General features: G+C 40.5%; 1 protein-coding gene across 1 annotated transcript; it reads right to left on the bottom strand.

The window, feature by feature from the left end:
• Positions 1 to 946: 946 nt before the first annotated feature.
• On the bottom strand, positions 947 to 16,530 carry haus5 (HAUS augmin-like complex, subunit 5). The gene is made up of 20 exons (XM_079643174.1): positions 16,374 to 16,530; positions 16,122 to 16,220; positions 15,487 to 15,549; positions 15,304 to 15,336; positions 14,918 to 14,942; positions 14,237 to 14,369; positions 13,993 to 14,152; positions 13,236 to 13,332; positions 12,408 to 12,490; positions 12,253 to 12,307; positions 11,024 to 11,151; positions 10,863 to 10,941; positions 9,920 to 10,074; positions 7,836 to 7,998; positions 5,559 to 5,639; positions 4,333 to 4,478; positions 4,148 to 4,244; positions 2,489 to 2,627; positions 2,129 to 2,261; positions 947 to 1,211 (listed from the first exon to the last, which is right to left on the bottom strand). The coding sequence occupies exons 2-20, from the start codon at positions 16,217 to 16,219 to the stop codon at positions 1,109 to 1,111; spliced, it is 1,971 nt and encodes a 656-aa protein (XP_079499300.1). The 5' UTR covers position 16,220; positions 16,374 to 16,530; the 3' UTR covers positions 947 to 1,108.
• Between the last annotated feature and the right edge of the window lie 2,772 nt (positions 16,531 to 19,302).

Below are 19,302 nucleotides of genomic sequence, written 5' to 3'. Positions count from 1 at the left end.
GTATTTTGTTTTTTGTTCATAATACCCTCAGATTGAATTCATTGATTGAACATTGATGTGATGTGCCTTTTTCTGATGTCTGTGAAACAATTGTTCAATAAAGTTGAAAAAAAAAAACACTTTCATGCTAAATGATAGCTACATACTTCCACAGGTGGAAAGTAACTAAGTAGCTTTACTAAGTACTGTACTTAAGTACACTTTTGAGGGACTTGAGTAATTCCATGTTATGCTACTTAGTACTTCTACTCCTCTACAGTTCAGAGGTAAATGGTGTACTTTTACTCCACTACATGTATTTAATACCTTTAGTTACTTCACAGATGTGGATGAATGATGTGAAATCTAATCAAGTGTTAAATCAGACTTTAGTTCCACCTGGAGTAAATCCACAAGCTACCCTGCAGTATATAAAGTCATTCAAACTAGCTGCACCTTTACCAGCTTTGAGAACACTTTCATGATCAATCATTATAAAACATATCATATATATTATTCTGAAATGGACCAATCTGCACAATGACTACTTTTACTGTCTCTACTTTCACTATATTTTGATGAGAATACTTTTCTACTTTTACTGTCTTTCACTATATTTTGATGAGAATACTTTTCTACTTTTACTTGAGGAACATTTTGGATGCAGGACTTTTACTGTAACAGAGTATTCCTACACTCTGGTACTTCTACTTTTACTCAAGAACAAGATCTGAGTACTTCTACTTTTACTCAAGTACAAGATCTGAGTACTTCTACTTTTACTCAAGTACAAGATCTGAGTACTTCTCTCACCTCTGCATTCTTCTACACTGTTCCACCACAAGTACAAGATATTCAGAACTGTGGGAGAAACTGAAACCATGCTAATAAAATACAGAACAGATTCCGCTTTCAACAACTTTATTGTTTCTTTAAATGCATTTCAAGGAAGACAGGAGCACATAGCTGGATTCAAAAAGATTTATTAGTGATTTATCTTACATGGTAAAACATCAACAGCAGCCATGTGCATATTAAACACAGAACAAAGAAGTGTGCATGGTCATTAGGATACAGAAAGGTGCAGTTAGAAATCTCATTTATACTTTAAAACTATGAGGGTTCTCCCCTAAGAGGCTTTGGCAGCAAGTCTCCACCTCTGAAGCCACTGCTGGAAAGTCATCCCTCCTTTCTGGACCTCAGGGAGGACATGCTGGGCTGGCTGATCATACCTACATTTGTAAAAACACAAAACAGAAACATGCTACCAGACTCCTGAGTGAAGGTGTTCCCAAAGATTTTGAAGGGACTGTTGTTTTGTATATATTGATTGTTGTGCTTTCATTTATGTCTTGATGTGTCAGGGGGTCTATGCAGGAATCCTGAAATCACATGTAAAACATTTAAGACCTTTTCTAAGACCCTTCCCATACATTTTAAGACCTCATCGCCACTTTGAGTTCTAACCGGTTACCTTGGCGACACACTTTACCTCACATTGACTATATACAGTATGGATTGTCCTTCCTCCTTATCTTCCAACCATTTGGACGCAGACTTGCATTTCCCCATAACGATGTTTTTTAACAACCGGCGTAAACGGAGCTTCGTGCTATCAAGCAGTGAGCGTGCGATGTCCTGTTCAGATGACGTGAAATCCAACGGGATGCCATAAATAAAGTACACAGAATCACACTACACACCTACGCAATGATTACATTCAGGCAGACTGTAGAATACAACCTCTTTGGACAATTGATATATACAAAATGTAACACCTTGGAAAATGCCCTTTAATACTTTTTAATAGCCTTCATTTTTGCTAAATTGACTTATCAACTTTTAATACTTTTTAAGACCCCGCGGACCCCCTGATATACATATATTTATATATTTGTATTTCTGTATTCGGGATTGTGGGAAAGGGTATTTCGATCTCTCTCTCTGTACACACAAACTGAAAGATTGAGAATAAAGTTGACTTTGAGGTGTTCATTCAAAATCATCAGACAGACATGTAAGTAAAGGTAACGTTTTTAAAAAGTTTAAAATGAATAAACAATGAAGTTAAACAGCCAGGCTGAACGCTAACTTCCATTTTTATGAAATGACACACTGTAAAAATGCACAAACTGGAAATGAGCCTTACCAGTGGGAGATGGCAGTTTTCACTTGGACCCCGTAAGAAAGGCCCTGGGCGCTTCGCTGCGTGAGGCCTCTGACTCTCGGTACCAGACACTCCAGAAGCTTCTGATCCTCCTCCATCGTTCTGGACAGCAGAGCTAAGAAGCACAGGGTGGAGAAACAGTAGCTTGAGATGTTTTGAAATCATTCTGTAAACTTTTATTTCAGGGGACATCAGAATCAGAACACCTTGTCTCGTCCCACACATAGCTGGTATTTAACAACAAGGGGTGATGTAGTCTGTGTTACGAATAATATGTGCACAAACAGAGATACAGCCCTTCCTTGTGTGTATTTGAATCATGATAAAACTTCTCCTGGTTACCTTTTTGATCCGGTGCATGCAGCAGCTCCGCTTCCTTCTGTATGTTCTGCAGAGTAGCAGAGTGCAGCTGCAGTAACTGACGGAGAAAACGTAACTCCAGCTGCTGGGAGCGAGCCTGGGAACACAGCTCTTCTGGAGCCTGAAGTTTAAGAAGGAGACGAGTCAGTCAGAGAAAGATGCCAAACAAACTGAGGATTCACGAGACCCGCAAATATAATATAAAAACAAATTCACAACAGCCTATTTATTAAGGTCAAGTCGCTATTCAGAACCACTCATAGCGTTTAAGGGTGGATGTTCAAGAACCTGATACCAAAAGGTTCATAGGAGGGCAATAAATGTTAATATCAATCATCAGTGGTCAGTTTTATGGTCTTTATTCCCCACACTTATTCAACAGTTTTGTAGAATGTATTAAATGCTTGCCCTTAGATCCATAAGTGGGTCTTTGTGGACCCGGTGAGGTGGTTTTCTTGAAGTGTCTTTGTAATTACATTTTTTTAATCATTTCATATTCCAGCTATTCCTCAAAAAACATGTTTTGGATATCATGCCATTCAAACGTTACATTTTAATTTTAAGAAATTGTAGTTTTTGTATTTCTACCCCAAGCTTCCATAAGTGGGTAAAAAATGACCCGCATGCATTTTCTATGGGAACCTTTGATTCTGATCACCTGTTGCTGTCAGGAATACATTCACTGTGGACCACAAAGACTACATCACAAGTCTTGTGCCTCTACTCAAAGCCCCCCCCCCCCCCCCATCAATCCATGCCGGATGATCAAGTTTGATAGTCCTAAACCCCCCACCCTAACCTTCCCTTATATTGTAAAGCGATGGTGAGTCCTTGAAAAGCTCTATACAAATATAATGTATTATTATTATTATTATTATTATTATTATTATTATTATTATACTGACAGGTATCAGATCTTGCTGTGTAAAATAATCTTCCTAAGACTACTTGAGTAAAGGATGTGTGTACTTCTATTTGAGTACTGGATGTGTGTACTTCTACTTGAGTAAAGGATGTGTGTACTTCTACTTGAGTACTGGATGTGTGTACTTCTACTTGAGTAAAGGATGTGTGTACTTCTACTTGAGTAAAGGATGTGTGTACTTCTAGTTGAGTAAAGGATGTGTGTACTTCTATTTGAGTACTGGATGTGTGTACTTCTACTTGAGTAAAGGATGTGTGTACTTCTACTTGAGTACTGGATGTGTGTACTTCTACTTGAGTAAAGGATGTGTGTACTTCTAGTTGAGTAAAGGATGTGTGTACTTCTATTTGAGTACTGGATGTGTGTACTTCTACTTGAGTAAAGGATGTGTGTACTTCTACTTGAGTACTGGATGTGTGTACTTCTACTTGAGTAAAGGATGTGTGTACTTCTAGTTAAGTAAAGGATGTGAGTACTTCTACTTGAGTAAAGGATGTGAGTACTTCTACTTGACTAAAGGATGTGTGTACTTCTACTTGAGTAAAGGATGTGAGTACTTCTACTTGACTAAAGGATGTGTGTACTTCTACTTGAGTAAAGGATGTGAGTACTTCTACTTGACTAAAGGATGTGTGTACTTCTACTTGAGTAAAGCATGTGAGTACTTCTACTTGAGTAAAGCATGTGTGTACTCTAACCCTCTCTGCCGGACTCACCCTGTACAGGGGGAACTCCAGACTCTGACCCAGGCTGCTGAAGGTCGGGGCCTGCAGGCGATGGATGGACAGCCACGATGCAGCGATCCTCTGTCCTCTGAAACAACAGAAACATGTGGAGTGAGTACGGTGAACCCCTTCAGGTATCAGGCCACGTGTTCTTACAGTCAGTCCAGGCTTCTCACCCTTCAGTAGTCCTCCGGTCCAGAGCAGGGAGGGAAATGGTTCCCAGTTGTCGAGCCTCCTTTGAAATGCAGTTCCTCTGAATGCTGGCTGCAGAGGAGACGACTTCAAACTGAGGCACCAGCGCAGCGAGGACAAACTGCTGCAGCTGAAACAAAACAGAGGGAGAGAAAACGCTCAAGAGATGTTCAACAACGAGCTTCTTCTGTGTGGGAAAAGTGTTTTACGGTCTGCTGACTGTTGACTCCTATAAAGCTCATTTAAAGACATTCCTGTTTGGGCAGGCGTTTGGGTAACCTTGATTTTATTCAATTTTATACAACGTTTTTATTTTTGTTTTAATTGTGTTTTAGTTTTGATTGTATTTTATTTTGTTTTAAATTGTATTTCATTTTTGATTGTGTTTTGGTGCTTTTATGACTTCTTAACACGTGGCTTGTGTGTTCATTTATCATTGTAAGATTCCATTGATGATGTGTTATTGTTTTGTTTAGCACTTTGGGACTTTGTCTGTGAAAAGTAGGGCTGTGCAACTAATCTAATTTTAATCTCAATTACGATTTTGGCGTGTAACGATTACGAAAACAACGTAATTGAAATAAAACGATTATTATTTTAATTTTAAAAAGGTGCAAAGGAGGGGTTAGGAGGAGAAGAGACGAAGGGACAGGAGACAAGGTAAGGGTAGAGAAGTTGAAAGGAAGAAAGACAAGGGAACAGGGAACAAAGGGAGAAGAGAAAGGAGAGTAGAAAAGGGAGAAGACGACCAAAAGAGGAAATGAGGACAGAGGAGACATATTAGAGGAGGCCAGAGTTGAGGAGAGAGGAGAGGGAAGGAGACTCACTCTCCCTCCAGATGATGCATATTTAATTTTTTTTCAGTTCAATTATACTTAAAGTTCACTTTTTCTTTTTCAATAAATGGATGTTTTCAAAGTAAATGGATAATCGCTTTTAATAACCGTGAAATCAATTATTGACCAAAATAATCGTGATTATGATTTTTGCCATAATCGAGCAGCCCTAGTGAAAAGCGCTTCATAAATAAACTCGACTTACTTTTAGCCTAAAGAAGCCGTAGCATTTCTTTCACCACAAAATAAAGCAGCTCTTCTAAATAACCTCTTTACATCAGAATCAGAAATGCTTTCCCCCCAGCTGGGACCTTTCCTGAGACTGAGCAGAAGAAAGACAAAAATCAAAGCATTTGACTTGAGAGCCCCCTCACCTCTCTATGCAGACGGATCAGCTCTGTCTTGGCCGTGGAGTTTCCTTTAATCAGACCTCTGATGTCTTCCTGTCTGAGAACCTGCAGACACAACAACATGACAAGTTTAGAGAGCAGGGTATATGCAGGAGTTCTGAAGTCAAATGTAAAACCTTTTAAGACCCTTTCCATACATTTTAAGACCTCATCTCCACTTGGAGTTCTAACTGGTTACCTTGGCGACACACTTTACCTCACATTGACTATATACAGTATTGATTGTCCTTCCTCCTTATCTTCCAACCATTTGGACGCAGACTTGCATTTCCCCATAACGATGTTGTTTAACAACCGGCGTAAACAGACCTTCGTGCTATCAAGCAGTGAGCGTGTGATGTCCTGTTCAGATGACGTCACATCCAACGGGATGCCATAAATAAAGTACACAGAATCACACTAGGGATGCATATCGTTGACTTTTTTACGATACCACTGAACGATACCGATACTCAACCGATACATATCGTGATACTTTGAAAATGTATCATCCCACAATTACTCCCATGAAGCGCTTTACGATATAGTTAACATGTCAAATGAATATTAAATTCAATTGTGGGACTTCTTGGACCTTTTAGTAGGCGACTGAACAAACAATGAAAAATACATTAAAGATATGAAGAAAACCGATTATGGAATATCTTTTATAACACCCGCCATCAGGTGTGCCGCGTGAATAGCACATCTTGTCAATGCAAACAGACCGTTATAGCAAAGTTATAATTAATGTTAAACCTGAGATTAGACTAGAGAACAAATACATAATAGAATAATGATCATGAGATCTCGGCATTGCACAAACTAACAAATCTCATCTTTAAAATCAACATTTGCCTTCGCTGGTGAGAGAAAACAAATCCATCAGAGTTCATTTGTGGGACTTTTACCTTTCTAGTATTGAACAAACAATGAAAAATACATAAAATATGAAGAAAAACGAGCCTTTTTTTTTTTTAAAGTATCAAAACCGGATCTGACCTCGGTACGGTATACCGTAGCCACCAGTAACCGGTATTTCGGTGATACCGGTATGCATCCCTACACTACACACCTACGCAATGATTACATTCAGGCAGACTGTAGAATACAACCTCTTTGGACAATTTATATACTTCTTGAAAACAAGCTACAAAATGTAATACCTTGGGAAATGCCCTTTAATACTTTTTAATAGCCTTCATTTTCACTAAATTGATTTATCAACTATGAATACTCTTTAAGACCCTGCGGACCCCCTGCTGACATACGTTTGGAGAAATACTGACACCTTAAATTCATTAAGGTTTGGGCAAATCAAGATCTTCATCTACAAACATACTCTCAAGCCTGGTTCTTCTTATCGTGTCCAGAAGGCAGTCAGTTCCAGGGCTTGGTTAGATGTGGTTCAGCCACAGCTGAACACATTGCTGTCCCTTCTCATTAAACTCTGCCAAGTCTGATGTTGTGCAGGGTTGCTCCAGCAGGGGGCATATCAGGAGGCGTTGCATGGTTTGTGGTCCAATGCTTCAGTCACACACAACGTCCCCTTCATTTTGCACGTCCAACACCAGATCTTATTCTGTTTAGGCATTTCCACACTGCGTAGTTGGTGTCTGCTCCAGGGGGCAGTGCCTCGCTCGCCTTTAGCTCCATTGTTGTTGCTGATGGGAGGTTATCAAGTCTTTCTTCCCACCGAGTGACTCTTTCACTGCTTGTGCACGGTGCTCCGAGGGGTGGGACACTCTTCAGGAAACTTTTCCTGGATTTAAGGCGGCTTTTGGCTGGCACATGGCACAAGCCTGGTGAGTAACGGACTACATTATTACTCTCTGTGATAATCTGTTAACCACGATGTAGGAGCCACATCTGAAGCATTTCTCTGTGTTTGTTACGGTACATGTTTTTGAGTCACTATAGGTGGTGGGCGTGTCATTGGATTTGTGTGGTGACGTTTGCGGTTGCACACAGGTTGCTTTTAACTGCGCACTTTGTGATGGATGGAGGGGGAGTGAGCTGGAGAAGGACCATTTTTGTTGACTGCATGCATATGGATATGGACTATTGAATGTTTGCTTTGGAAATAAAAGGTCAAACGCATACTGGTGGAAAGACTGAGTTTTTGAAGACAAAGTGAATAACTTAAAGTTACGATGGATCGCTCTCAGTCAGTGAGCTAATCCTTTCAAATATGACCGCTTGGCTTCAGATGTTCCCGTCTTTGTTTAGATAAGATCTGTCGTATTGACCCGTTGCTCTCACCACTAGTTGTCTGAAGTCCAGGATGCTCTGCCACTGGCTGTGCAGACTCCTGAGCGCCTCCTGCCGGCTCCTGGCCTGCTGGTCCAGCTGGATGCAGCGCTCTCTGATGTGATCCCGCGCTGCAGCCTGCATCACAGCCTGCAGCTCCACCTCCAGAGCCGACCTGACCGCATGGAAAGAAAGGAAGATCACATCAGTCACTCATTTCCCTGCAAGCTATTCAAATGGATTGCAAATGTAAGAAATGCTGTCGTATATCCATCTATTCTAGTCTACCACACACACACTCTCAGACACTCAGATCCAGACACTTTTTACGCTGCTATGGACAGTCTTGCACTAATGTACATTTCCCAAAGATATTGAAGTGACTGTTATTTTGTATATATTGATTGTTGTGCTTTTATTTAAGTCTTAATGTGTGCATATGTATAAATGTGTCTGTTGATTGTGTGTATATATTAGGGATGCCAGTGATTATTCGATTATTCGTTACAGTCTCCATAATCGAATATTATTTTTAAAAATCGACTTTATTTATATATTTTTTATTATTATTTATGTATTTTTTTTTTTTTCTGGCTTAGTTTCAACCAAAATATAGACTAATGCTAATAATAGTAAAAGTATTAATAATTGTAAATGGCCATTGGTCACACCACCAGTTTGTTTTACTGTAAACTTGGAGGAAGCCTGCGTGCAGAGCAGACTGCTGCTGCAGCACGCTACACACCGACCCCGCCCCCACCCCCCCCTCTCCCTCACACGTGCGACTAAAGATGAACAAAGCGGCAGGTAAAAAGAGTTCAAGGAGCTGCATCATGTTGATGTTGGTTTATTTGTAGTTTATTTTGTTTGTAATGTTAAACATGTTCCAGTAAAGAAAACAACGGAATTCCTTTTGTCTGAGTCTTTTTTTTTTTTCTCTCCCGCGGGGGTGGGGGGGGGGGGTCGGTCGAGAAATCGATTATTATTCGCCAGGGCTGCCGAATAATCGATTTTGATCATGGTCAGTTTCTGGCAACCCTAGTATATATATATACATACACATACATATTTTATATACATTTGTTTTTCGATTTGGGATTGTGGGAAACGGTATTTCGATCTCTCTGTCTGTACACAAACTGAAGGATTGACAATAAAGTTGACTTTGACTACCAGACTAGACTCAAAACCGTGTCATGTCAAATTTGTGTGAAGACTGCAGTTTCCATATATTTATTGTTGTGCCTTTTTTAAATTATTATTATTCTTTTGGGCAGTGAGAAACATCATTACGGTCCCCCTGTTTGTACCATGAATACAGACACATTGATAATAGAGGTGACTTTGACAAAGCAACAAAAATTCCCCCCAAAAAACTGACTTAATTGAGAAAAATGAAAAATGTTGAAGCAGTGGAAATGCTTGATAATGATGAGCTGCTACTACAAAATATTGATGTACTTACATCCTGGCATTTGTGCTCTGGACTTCCACAAAAACAAATATAGCTACTGGGTTCAGAGCTGCACAATAATTTAGAGAAATATAATATGGATTAGTGCAATAATCAAACACTAATGTCTGTCTGTCTGTCTGTCTGTCTGTCTGTCTGTCTGTCTGTCTGTCTGTCTGTCTGTCTGTCTGTCTGTCTGTCTGTCTGTCTGTGTGTGTCTGTCTGTCTGTCTGTCTGCCTGTGACACTAAATGTGTTAAAGGCTGAACATGTGGTAATATAACACTATGATTAAGTATTGTAGATATCATGGCCTACAAATCATATTCTACAGACTAAACAAAACACATCTGATTGGTATGAATCGCACTATGATCATTTCAATATATTTTTTAATGATAATGATCCAAAAATGATCACTCCTACCCATATTGTAAATCATATCGCAGTTGCAATATCGCAAATAGTCACTATTTCCAAATCATGCTGCCCAACCTGGGATCATGTGTTTGGGATTGTGGGAAACGGTATTTCGATCTCTCCGTCTGTAAACACAAACTGAAAGATTGACAATAAAGTTGACTTTGATAATCCCCTCTTTATGCTGTGATGCATCCTGGTATTGTCACAGTGAGTTTGCTTACAGAGCCAAGGTGTCGTTGTGGAGCTCCTCAGTGATGCCGGACACCTCCTGCTCCGCCTCCCTCCGTCGAACCTGCAGCTGGTTCTGGATCAGCTGGACTCTGGAGCGGGTCAGAGCCAGCTGCACCAAACTCTGCTCCACCTCCTCCCAAGCATCCTGAAATCAGATTTTGGGAACACTTTAGATTAAAGCTCCCCTGTTACACTGTTTCTCATCAATATATCACAGGTCTCAGATATATCCAGAGCCTGTCTCTGATTGGCTGAAACACCAAACAGATCATTGCAGCATTACCCATAATCCAATCCAATTTCAGCCCTGTTTCCAAAGTGCTGATTCTCTGTCTGTTACTTTAGATGAAAATAAGGAGCCCCTCCCCACGCCCCTCTGAGAGACATTTGGACACATGTTGATGTAGAAGAGACATGAAGAAGAGGGGACACATGTTGATGTAGAAGAGACATGAAGAAGAGGGGACACATGTTGATGTAGAAGAGACATGAAGAAGAGGGGACACATGTTGATGTAGAAGAGACATGAAGAAGAGGGGACACATGTGGATGTAGAAGAGACATGAAGAAGAGGGGACACATGTTGATGTAGAAGAGACATGAAGAAGAGGGGACACATGTTGATGTAGAAGAGACATGAAGAAGAGAGGACACATGTTGATGTAGAAGAGACATGAAGAAGTGGATTTTGCATAATAGGTGACCTTTAAAAAAGGTACACATATTCACCATCAACTAGTGTGTGTGTGTGTGTGTGTGTGTGTGTGTGTGTGTGTGTGTGTGTGTGTGTGTGTGTGTGTGTGTGTGTGTGTGTGTGTGTGTGTGTGTGTGTGTGTGTGTGTGTGTGTGTGTGTGTGTGTGTGTGTGTGTGTGTGTGTGTGTGTGTGTGTGTGTGTGTGTGTGTGTGTGTGTGTGTGTGTGTGTGCAAAATACCTCTAAGAGACTGTTAACAGATGGCAGATCATTCTCTTCTGCTGACATGTCCAGAAGGTGATTGCTTTCATAGCGGAACCTGCGATTAAAATAAAACGTGTATACTTTAACACCGAAAACGTTTCTTAGAAAGCAGGAGAGACCATTAATAAAGAGTTTACTTTAGATTGGTCACATCCCGCATCACGTTCAGAGCCGAGAGCTTCTCCTCCAGTTCCTCCTGCTCTCTGGAGGCTAAATACTGTAAAGCTGAGAGGATGTGGTTCGGAGGGTAACCGCCCAACAGGTTCTGGTCACATGACGAGAAACATTATTATTCAAAGTGTCAATAGAGTGGTGCAGTGACGCGTCCTAAAACCTGGAAGCAAGTTAGCATTTGACCACTTCCGGTTCCTTCGACAAATCAATTCAGTTTCTTTATAGGGTTTAGGAAAATAGCTGGAAATAAGGTCTGTGGTTGAGACTCATTGAAGAGACGGATCAAGTTTTGTTCTACGACATTAAATCCATCAGCAGTGACCCCACTGGTGATTTCTGAAGAGTTGACGTGTCTGAAAAACGATGGTTGTTACCAAGTGGCTGAATAGGACTACAGAAGTTGTGGAGGTCGTTGTACGTCATTACACCGAACACGTAAACACTCCTCTAAGTTAGTTTCTGTTCTGCTTGAAAGCAAGTCCCTGCCTCCTGCAGACTGTTCAAACAAACGCTTCAACACAAGGACAAAGCGCCTCACCAGTCTGGTAGTACTGCATGAGACGGATCACGTTTTGTTCAGTCGGATAATCTCCACATGTCTACCCTACTTTTATAATCGTAGATCTAGTCGCCAGAAGCAAAATGCTAACGTTATGCTATAAAGGAACTACAGCAGGGTCGCTGCTTCAACGACACGCCAACTTAAGATCCATATTCAAACACACAGATTCTAAATGGTACGAGTTGAAGTGTTTGTTTGAACAGTCTGCAGGAGGCAGGGACTTGCTTTCAAGGAGAACAGGGCAAACTAACTTAGAGGAGTGTTTACGTGTTCGGCGTAATGACGTACAACGGCCTCCACAACTTCTGTAGTCCTATTCAGCCACTTGGTAACAACCATCGTTTCTCAGACACGTACACTCTTCAGAAATCACCAGTGGGGTCACTGCTGATGGATTTAATGTCGTAGAACAAAACGTGATCCGTCTCTTCAATGTGTCTCAACCACAGACCTTATTTCAGCTATTTTCCAAAACCCTATGGAGAAACTGAATTGCTTTTTTGTCGAAGGAACCGGAAGTGGTGAAATGCTAACTTGCTTCCGGGTTTTAGGACGCGTCACTGTGGCCTCTATTCACAGTAAACGAGAGAGGGCAAAATATGCAGAGAAATGTGCTCAAAATATACAAACCTCCATAGCACTCAGCCAGTACTGAAACACAGCAGTCCTCTGTTCTCTGCTCATACTGACAGGAGACAAAGACAGAATTCATTCAAGCAATTTAAAAAGGTGTCAAAAGTATTAAAGATATTTTCTAATTCTGTTTCTCTCGTGGTAGTCCTTACTGTTTGGACGTTGTCTTCAGCTCACCGTCTTGCAGAGACTGGTAGAAGCCGACTCTGCATTCACACAGCTCTCTCACTTCACGCTGTCGAAGAATAATTAAATAGGATGACTCCTTTAATCAGCTCAGAAAGATATGGGTCTACATTTGTCACATTTAGGTTACAGGTTGCTAGTTCAAAAATATTTAGATTCCAGCTTTTTTTTTTTACAGGATATATTTTACTTCTAATTTCAAGCTACTGAACACAATTGTTAAATGTATATAGTACACTATATTTATACGCTTGGTAGATTGGTATATTACAGAGTATTCTAATTATACTGTGTATGTTATAGTGTTTAGATACTCCTCTCTGATTATATGTATGTTTTACTGAGAATATGTATAATTTTTTTTTAGATTTAAATGTTTCATCTTTATTTTATTTGTATTTTTAAGTAATTTTGTAATTCTTGGAGATTGACTGTCTTAATGCTGCCGTGACCAAAACAATTTCCCAACATGGAATGGATAAATATCTATCTATCATCTATCTCACAGCTGTCAAATTAACATCAATCTATTGTGTAGTAGTGGAGAAGATGGAATCAGATGCAAAAAGAAACAACCAGAAGTTATGCATTGCCGTTTCCCACGTCAAACTGCATTACATATTGAAGGCACTACAATAAAAACATTTCCCAAACAATTCAGACACTCAAACCAAATGAGGGATGTGAATGGAGTGCAATATATATATTAACTAAACATTCCTCACACAACCCATGTTTAGCTGTTGTGTGAGTCGGCCTGTTCACACAGACTGACAGACTGAAGCAGCTCTTACCAGGACTTGTGCCTCTGCTGCAGCTTTGGAGTTCACGTTGTCCCCGTCACTGCTGCTCGAGGGCTTATTATCAAACAGCACCTCAACCTCTGCTCTCCTGCAAAACACAACACAACTCTAACTAACGTACTGGCACAGTTGTTCATGGTGGAAGAGAAGAGTGTTGCATGGTCCAAGGAAGAACCGTTTACAGTGTGGAGGTAGAGTACGGTGAGGATACAAGCATTAAGCATCACTAATTAAGGTGAGTAAATATTCAAGATTAGAAATAGTTCTCAACTAGGAAGACCCAAAGAAACAGGCATTGACTTCTGGCAGCTTTGGGGGGGTGGGATAATTTTCGCCGCCAGCAAAGTGCGTTCCTGTGACGGAAAAAAAACAAAACACCGCCGCATCTTCCAAGGATCATGCAAGGAGGGGTGTCCCTGTCGGCAGGGAGACGTTAAGAGATAGGATAAGGGACGCCGCAATTAAAAAATATATATTGTATGAGTGCACACATTAAGAGATCGTATCTGTAAGGGACAGCTCAATTCAAAATTCAAATCACGTGATGTCACCCACCCACCCCCCGCCCCTGGTCTGGCGGAAACACTGACTTCTGGTCTATATGCACTAAGAAACACACCTCCTTTATTGCTCATTAACATCAAACTTAAGGGAAGGACCATCAGCATCAAAAGCCATGGCCTTCATGTAAGTTAGAGTCACTCTACTTCATATTTATGTTACTTCAACTCTCAATGTTCTGCCTTACCTGGACATTTGTTCCAGAGTCTGGCAGTGCCCGCTGATCTTCTGTGTGTCATCAGAGAGCTCCTGGCGGCCCACGATGCAACGCTGCCTGAAGGCCTGCAGCAGCATCTCTCTGCGCTGGCTGTCCTCCACCTGAGCCCAGGTACGGCTGACGGACTGCTCTGTTGGTAAACGGTAGAACAACACCAGTGTAGGCTTTCTGTTTGAGAGTACTGTGGTTGGCTCACACACTGAGAGGAACTCACCTTGTGTAGCCAGCTGTTCCTCTGTCCCACTGATCTGAGAGTCCAGGTGACTGATCTCAGACTTCAGCTGCTCGATCTTCCTCTGAAGGTCTTTCTGCTTAGTGGCCTCACTCTGGCCCTCAGTCTGCTTCAACTGAGCAGATCAAAACACATGTCAGTTTATCTGTGGCTTTCTGAGTGGAAATGTAAAATGATACACAGTGAATCACTCAAGATTAATCAAGTACTACTTTAAAAAGGTAGGGTAGGTAATTTTGGAGAAACCAGCTCGAGTGCGCTAGAATTTGAAAATAAGCAATCCGAAAAAATCTGCCCCTTCCTTCAGACTTCCTTCCAGAGCCCCTCCTCCAACACACACGAACGCGCACATGACCAATGAGGGCACGAGATAAGTTTGTGCCCAGATGGAAGGCTGACAGGCAGGTAGGCCATCCAGTTACTTTAGCCGGGCCGGCTCAGATGACTGGTCGTGCTTTTTACAGCGCTACGGCTTCCACAGATGACATTTTTAATGTATTTATTGTCAAAACATTTAATGTATTCATTGCTATCGGGATGTTAAGAGCATTCCATGGAATATAACAACAAGTGTTTCTGAAGTGAATTACCTACCCCACCTTTAAGCAGGGATAACATGAAATAGAAGATAGCAACAAGAAAGAAAATCAAGTTTGAGCTTACCTCTTTGTCTTGAATAACTTTGTACCTTGAAGATCATTATGTTAAGGGAATCAATGGATAAATGACACACACACACACACACACACACACACACACACACACACACACACACACACACACACACACACACACACACACACACACACACACACACACACACACACACACACACACACACACACACACACACACACACACACACACACACACACACACACACACACACACACACACACACACACACACACACACACACACACACCTCTATTCTGTCTATGTTATCTCTCACTCACAGTTAAAAGAGCAGCTACCCACATGTGCGCATGAATTGCCACGGCCAATGTAAGGTGACTTTAAAATCATTAAATGTGGACTAGAAAGGATACCACTGCAGATTGCCACGCATGATCCTGACATTCCTGGGAAAATAAACAAAACGTCAGAATTCTTTAACCCATTGTAATTAAGCCGTTTCTGACAAGACTAAGGAGGATTGAGTGAGCTCTGGGATGATCAGCATGGCTACATTACTAGGAAATGTATTGAGGAACATCAGAACTGGAACTTACCTCTGTTGAAAAACATGTTGGATGACATATTTCCATATTGACTTCCCTGTCCCGATGCAGAGCCTGGAGAACAAATTATCAGCTTTACAATTGTTCAACAATGCAACATTTAGCTTCAACTGTGAGAACATTTAACATACAGCCAGTGGCCACATTATAAGCTTAATACAATCTATAACCCAATACATATCCTCTTTGACTGGGTTTATGTATGCCCTATATGCACCAAGACAAATTCCTCGTATGTGGCAATAATCCTGTTTCTGACTCTGATTCAGATATGTTCTGCTTTCTAAAATGCCAATAAGGGTCATGTTTATTTTACATAGAGGTGAGAATAAGGTCATGGTGGTGTTGTTGTAGTTGGTTCCATTGTCATGAGAGGTGTTTCCATCATTGTGTCCAATTCATTCGTATACATATGGAGAACATCAAAATAGAAACACCTCTCAGTATAATGTAATCCTGTACAACACTGAAAACTACAAATAAATCCCACGTTCCCCATAATGTCAACACAAACTTAACATTACCAAGTACAATTTATGTCAGAGCTGTTGTACTGCTTTGCATTACTATGCAGGTTGCTACTTTTGTGTACGTTGTGTACGTTTAAGACTAAAGATGATACCCACGTTTTAAAGTTGCCGTCATTTGGCAGGCTGTCCGGGGGCAGATTGAACTCCTCTGTCGCCCAACGTCTCAATTCCTGAACAAGACTTCTGTCCACCATCCTGTCAGAAAACACAACGTAAACAACTTGAACAGAGCTAATACTAGCCTGTAAAGCTAGCTACTACCGAGCTAAAGCTACTGAATTCCCATCAGATAGCTTAGTTAGCTTCAACCTTTGACCACAGTTATATTATTAAAGCCCTTGTACTTACTCCGCTCTTGCAGAATATGCTTCTTTATTTAAATACACGTTAATTCAGTCGGTGATGAAAATGTTTTGAAATCTCATAGATTTTCAATTTCCCGCCCGTTTACAGTATTTCCGGTCAGCGTTTCCGGTGACACAGCGCTTCGGTTTTTTTATGTATTAACTTTATGTAATTTTATATTACTTGATACGTCTATCCCTAATGTGAATTATTTTGTATACAAAATTAATTATGTTCATATATATTCGTGAATAAATAAAGAAAAAAATAGTTGTTGGGCATGGTCTGTAGCATGAGAGTAACAAATGCGTCACTTCCGGGCAAAAAGTACGGCTCCGCCCACTTTTTGGGGAAAACAACCATAGATAGGTTTATATATCTATGAAAACAACGCTGTCATTTGAATGGCGGTCAATACAAATTCTGAAGTTTTTGCCAATCCGATCAGAAATGTAAGAAAACCCTGGATTTTTGGATCTTCAAATAGCCCGGTTACAATGGCCAGTCAGGCAAACAATTACATTAAGCTATTGGAAATAAACGATCGGGCTTGATATATACGGTTAAATATAGCAGTAGGCTATTGATTTTCATAGATGAGAGTAACATCTTCGTCACTTTACGGCCCCGCCCACTTTTGGGGGAAACCAACGCTGTCATTTGAACGGCGATCGAGCCTGAAGCTACAGAGCTCTTCTTTAACTGTCCTCTTTTCTTAGAGGAAGTACAGAAACACTGAACTCTGGATTTGTTTTAATGTTTGAGGTGCAATAAACGACACAGCAGCTTTTTGGTATGATACAACTCTTATTTTCCGCCTCGCTCATGAAAGTAACAGCCGGCGAAATTACAGCCTCGCCTACTGATTTTAATTTAACCATCGAGACCGATTGTCGATTAATAAATGATTGAATGTAATTGTTTGCCTGACTGGCCATCGTAATCGGGCTCTTTGAAGATCCACAAATTCACGGTTTTCAAAACATTCTGATCGGATTGGCAAAAACATCAGAATTTGTATTGACCGCCATTCAAATGACAGCGTTGTTTTCCCCAAAAAGTGGGCGGGTCCGTAATTTTTGCCCAGAAGTGACGTAGGTGTAACTATCGTCTGTTGTTGTCATGGATATAGAGTTCTTAGGTGCATGCCGCCACCTACTGTACCGGAGTGGGTATCTTCAAAACAGAGAAACTTTGAAATAAGATTAGATGTACTTTATTGATCCAAAATTGGGAATGGGGAAAAATATTAGAGAATAAATACATTTTAAATTCTAAAAAAGTAAAATATAAATATCATTGACAGAGAAAGATATACATCTGTAGAACATGATGGGAACATTACAGCTTACACGATTTTAATGAAGTATATTATTTACATTACGTGTGCAAGGGAATAGCATATTTAATAAAAGTTAAATATTGATCTCTATATTCAGATTAACCGAGCGCTATATAGATCTATAAATGAATTACCAAGAAGAAAACACAAAGTCGTAATGCATTGTTGAATAGGAAAATGTATTCTGTGGCCATACTGTAGCCAAATTAGTTTCTTTAATTTATTTCTGTTGTGATTACATTAGTCTAGTTTATGTTTGTATTGCGACGTTATTGTGTTTTGTTTGTTATGACTTGCTGTTTGTAGGACCGCCTTGAAAACGAGATGGTTAATCTTCAGGGGTTTATCCTGAACTAATACAATTTCAATAAACCTGAACATTTTTCAATTTGTGTTTTTTTATTATATATATTATATCATATATATCATATTATTATACTTATTATACATTTTGTAGTCTCTCAGAGATTGGGAGTCCCTGTTAGGCAATTCCTGGCAAAGTTTCTATACGTTAGGGTTAGGGTTAGGGCTTAAATGGGGATTACTTATACAATCAGAGCTGATAATCTTCTATGTGTTTTTTTTCATTAAACAAAGTGCATTACCCAACAATGGTGGATTGGGAAACACCAATTCTCAGTGTTAACCTGCTATAGACGGTGTGTTTACATGTGCACTTCACACATCACATACGATCTTACCGTGCATGGCCAAGTTAATATTTGGTGAGACCCCATCTCGGGATTTGAATACAGTTGTTTTTGTGGCACTACCCGGTATAACAGGGGAGTTTGGGGGAAGGATATATTGGCTTGTTCTGAAATAAATAAGGTTGAAGCTCGTTGTGCCACTATTTTATATAGTGTTTCGAAGTGTTTCCCATTACCAATTGTAATTAGACTCAAACCCCTGACCTTCAGATTGGCAGACATCCATTTAGTCCTTGAGCTAAAGCCATCCACATTCCATTACAATTGGAAAAGATGGGGTTATACATCACATTTTTTACCTTTGTTCCACAAAAACTAAGCACAGTTGATCCCTGTCAGTGCTTGGATGGGAGACAGTCTTTAGTGTTCTAGTACATTTGTTAAATAGGTTGTCGCACTCTCTCACAGCCACAGTCACTGAATCACACAATACATACAGCAGCATTGGATACTGTGCGTGGCAGTGAGGGAGTTTGGCACTCTATCAGTCAGAAGGTTTTGGGTTCGATCCGAGCCCATGCAACAACGTGTTAATGTATCCCGATTGGCATTTGGATATGAATGACTCTAAGTTTGCAATTTGAGCTTTTGGGGGGTCGTAAAGTAGATAAAGCGCCATGTTAAAGGTATGGGTAAGAATGGAGAAACCAGAGTGCGCTAGAATTTGAAAATGCACAACCGAAAAAAATGTGTCCCTTCCTTCAGACTTTCTTACAGAGCCCCTCCTCCAACACACACGAACGCGCACTTGACCAATGAGGGCACGAGATAAGTTTGTGCACAGAAGGAAGGCTGACAGGCAGGTAGGCCATCCAGTTATTTTAGCCGGGCCGGCTCAGATGATTGGTCGTGCTTTTTACAGCGACACGGCTTCCACAGA

The sequence above is a fragment of the Notothenia rossii genome (genome assembly GCF_949606895.1).
Source record: "Notothenia rossii genome assembly, chromosome: 1".
NCBI lineage: Eukaryota > Metazoa > Chordata > Actinopteri > Perciformes > Nototheniidae > Notothenia > Notothenia rossii.
This window is presented reverse-complemented; position numbering and strand designations above follow the sequence as displayed.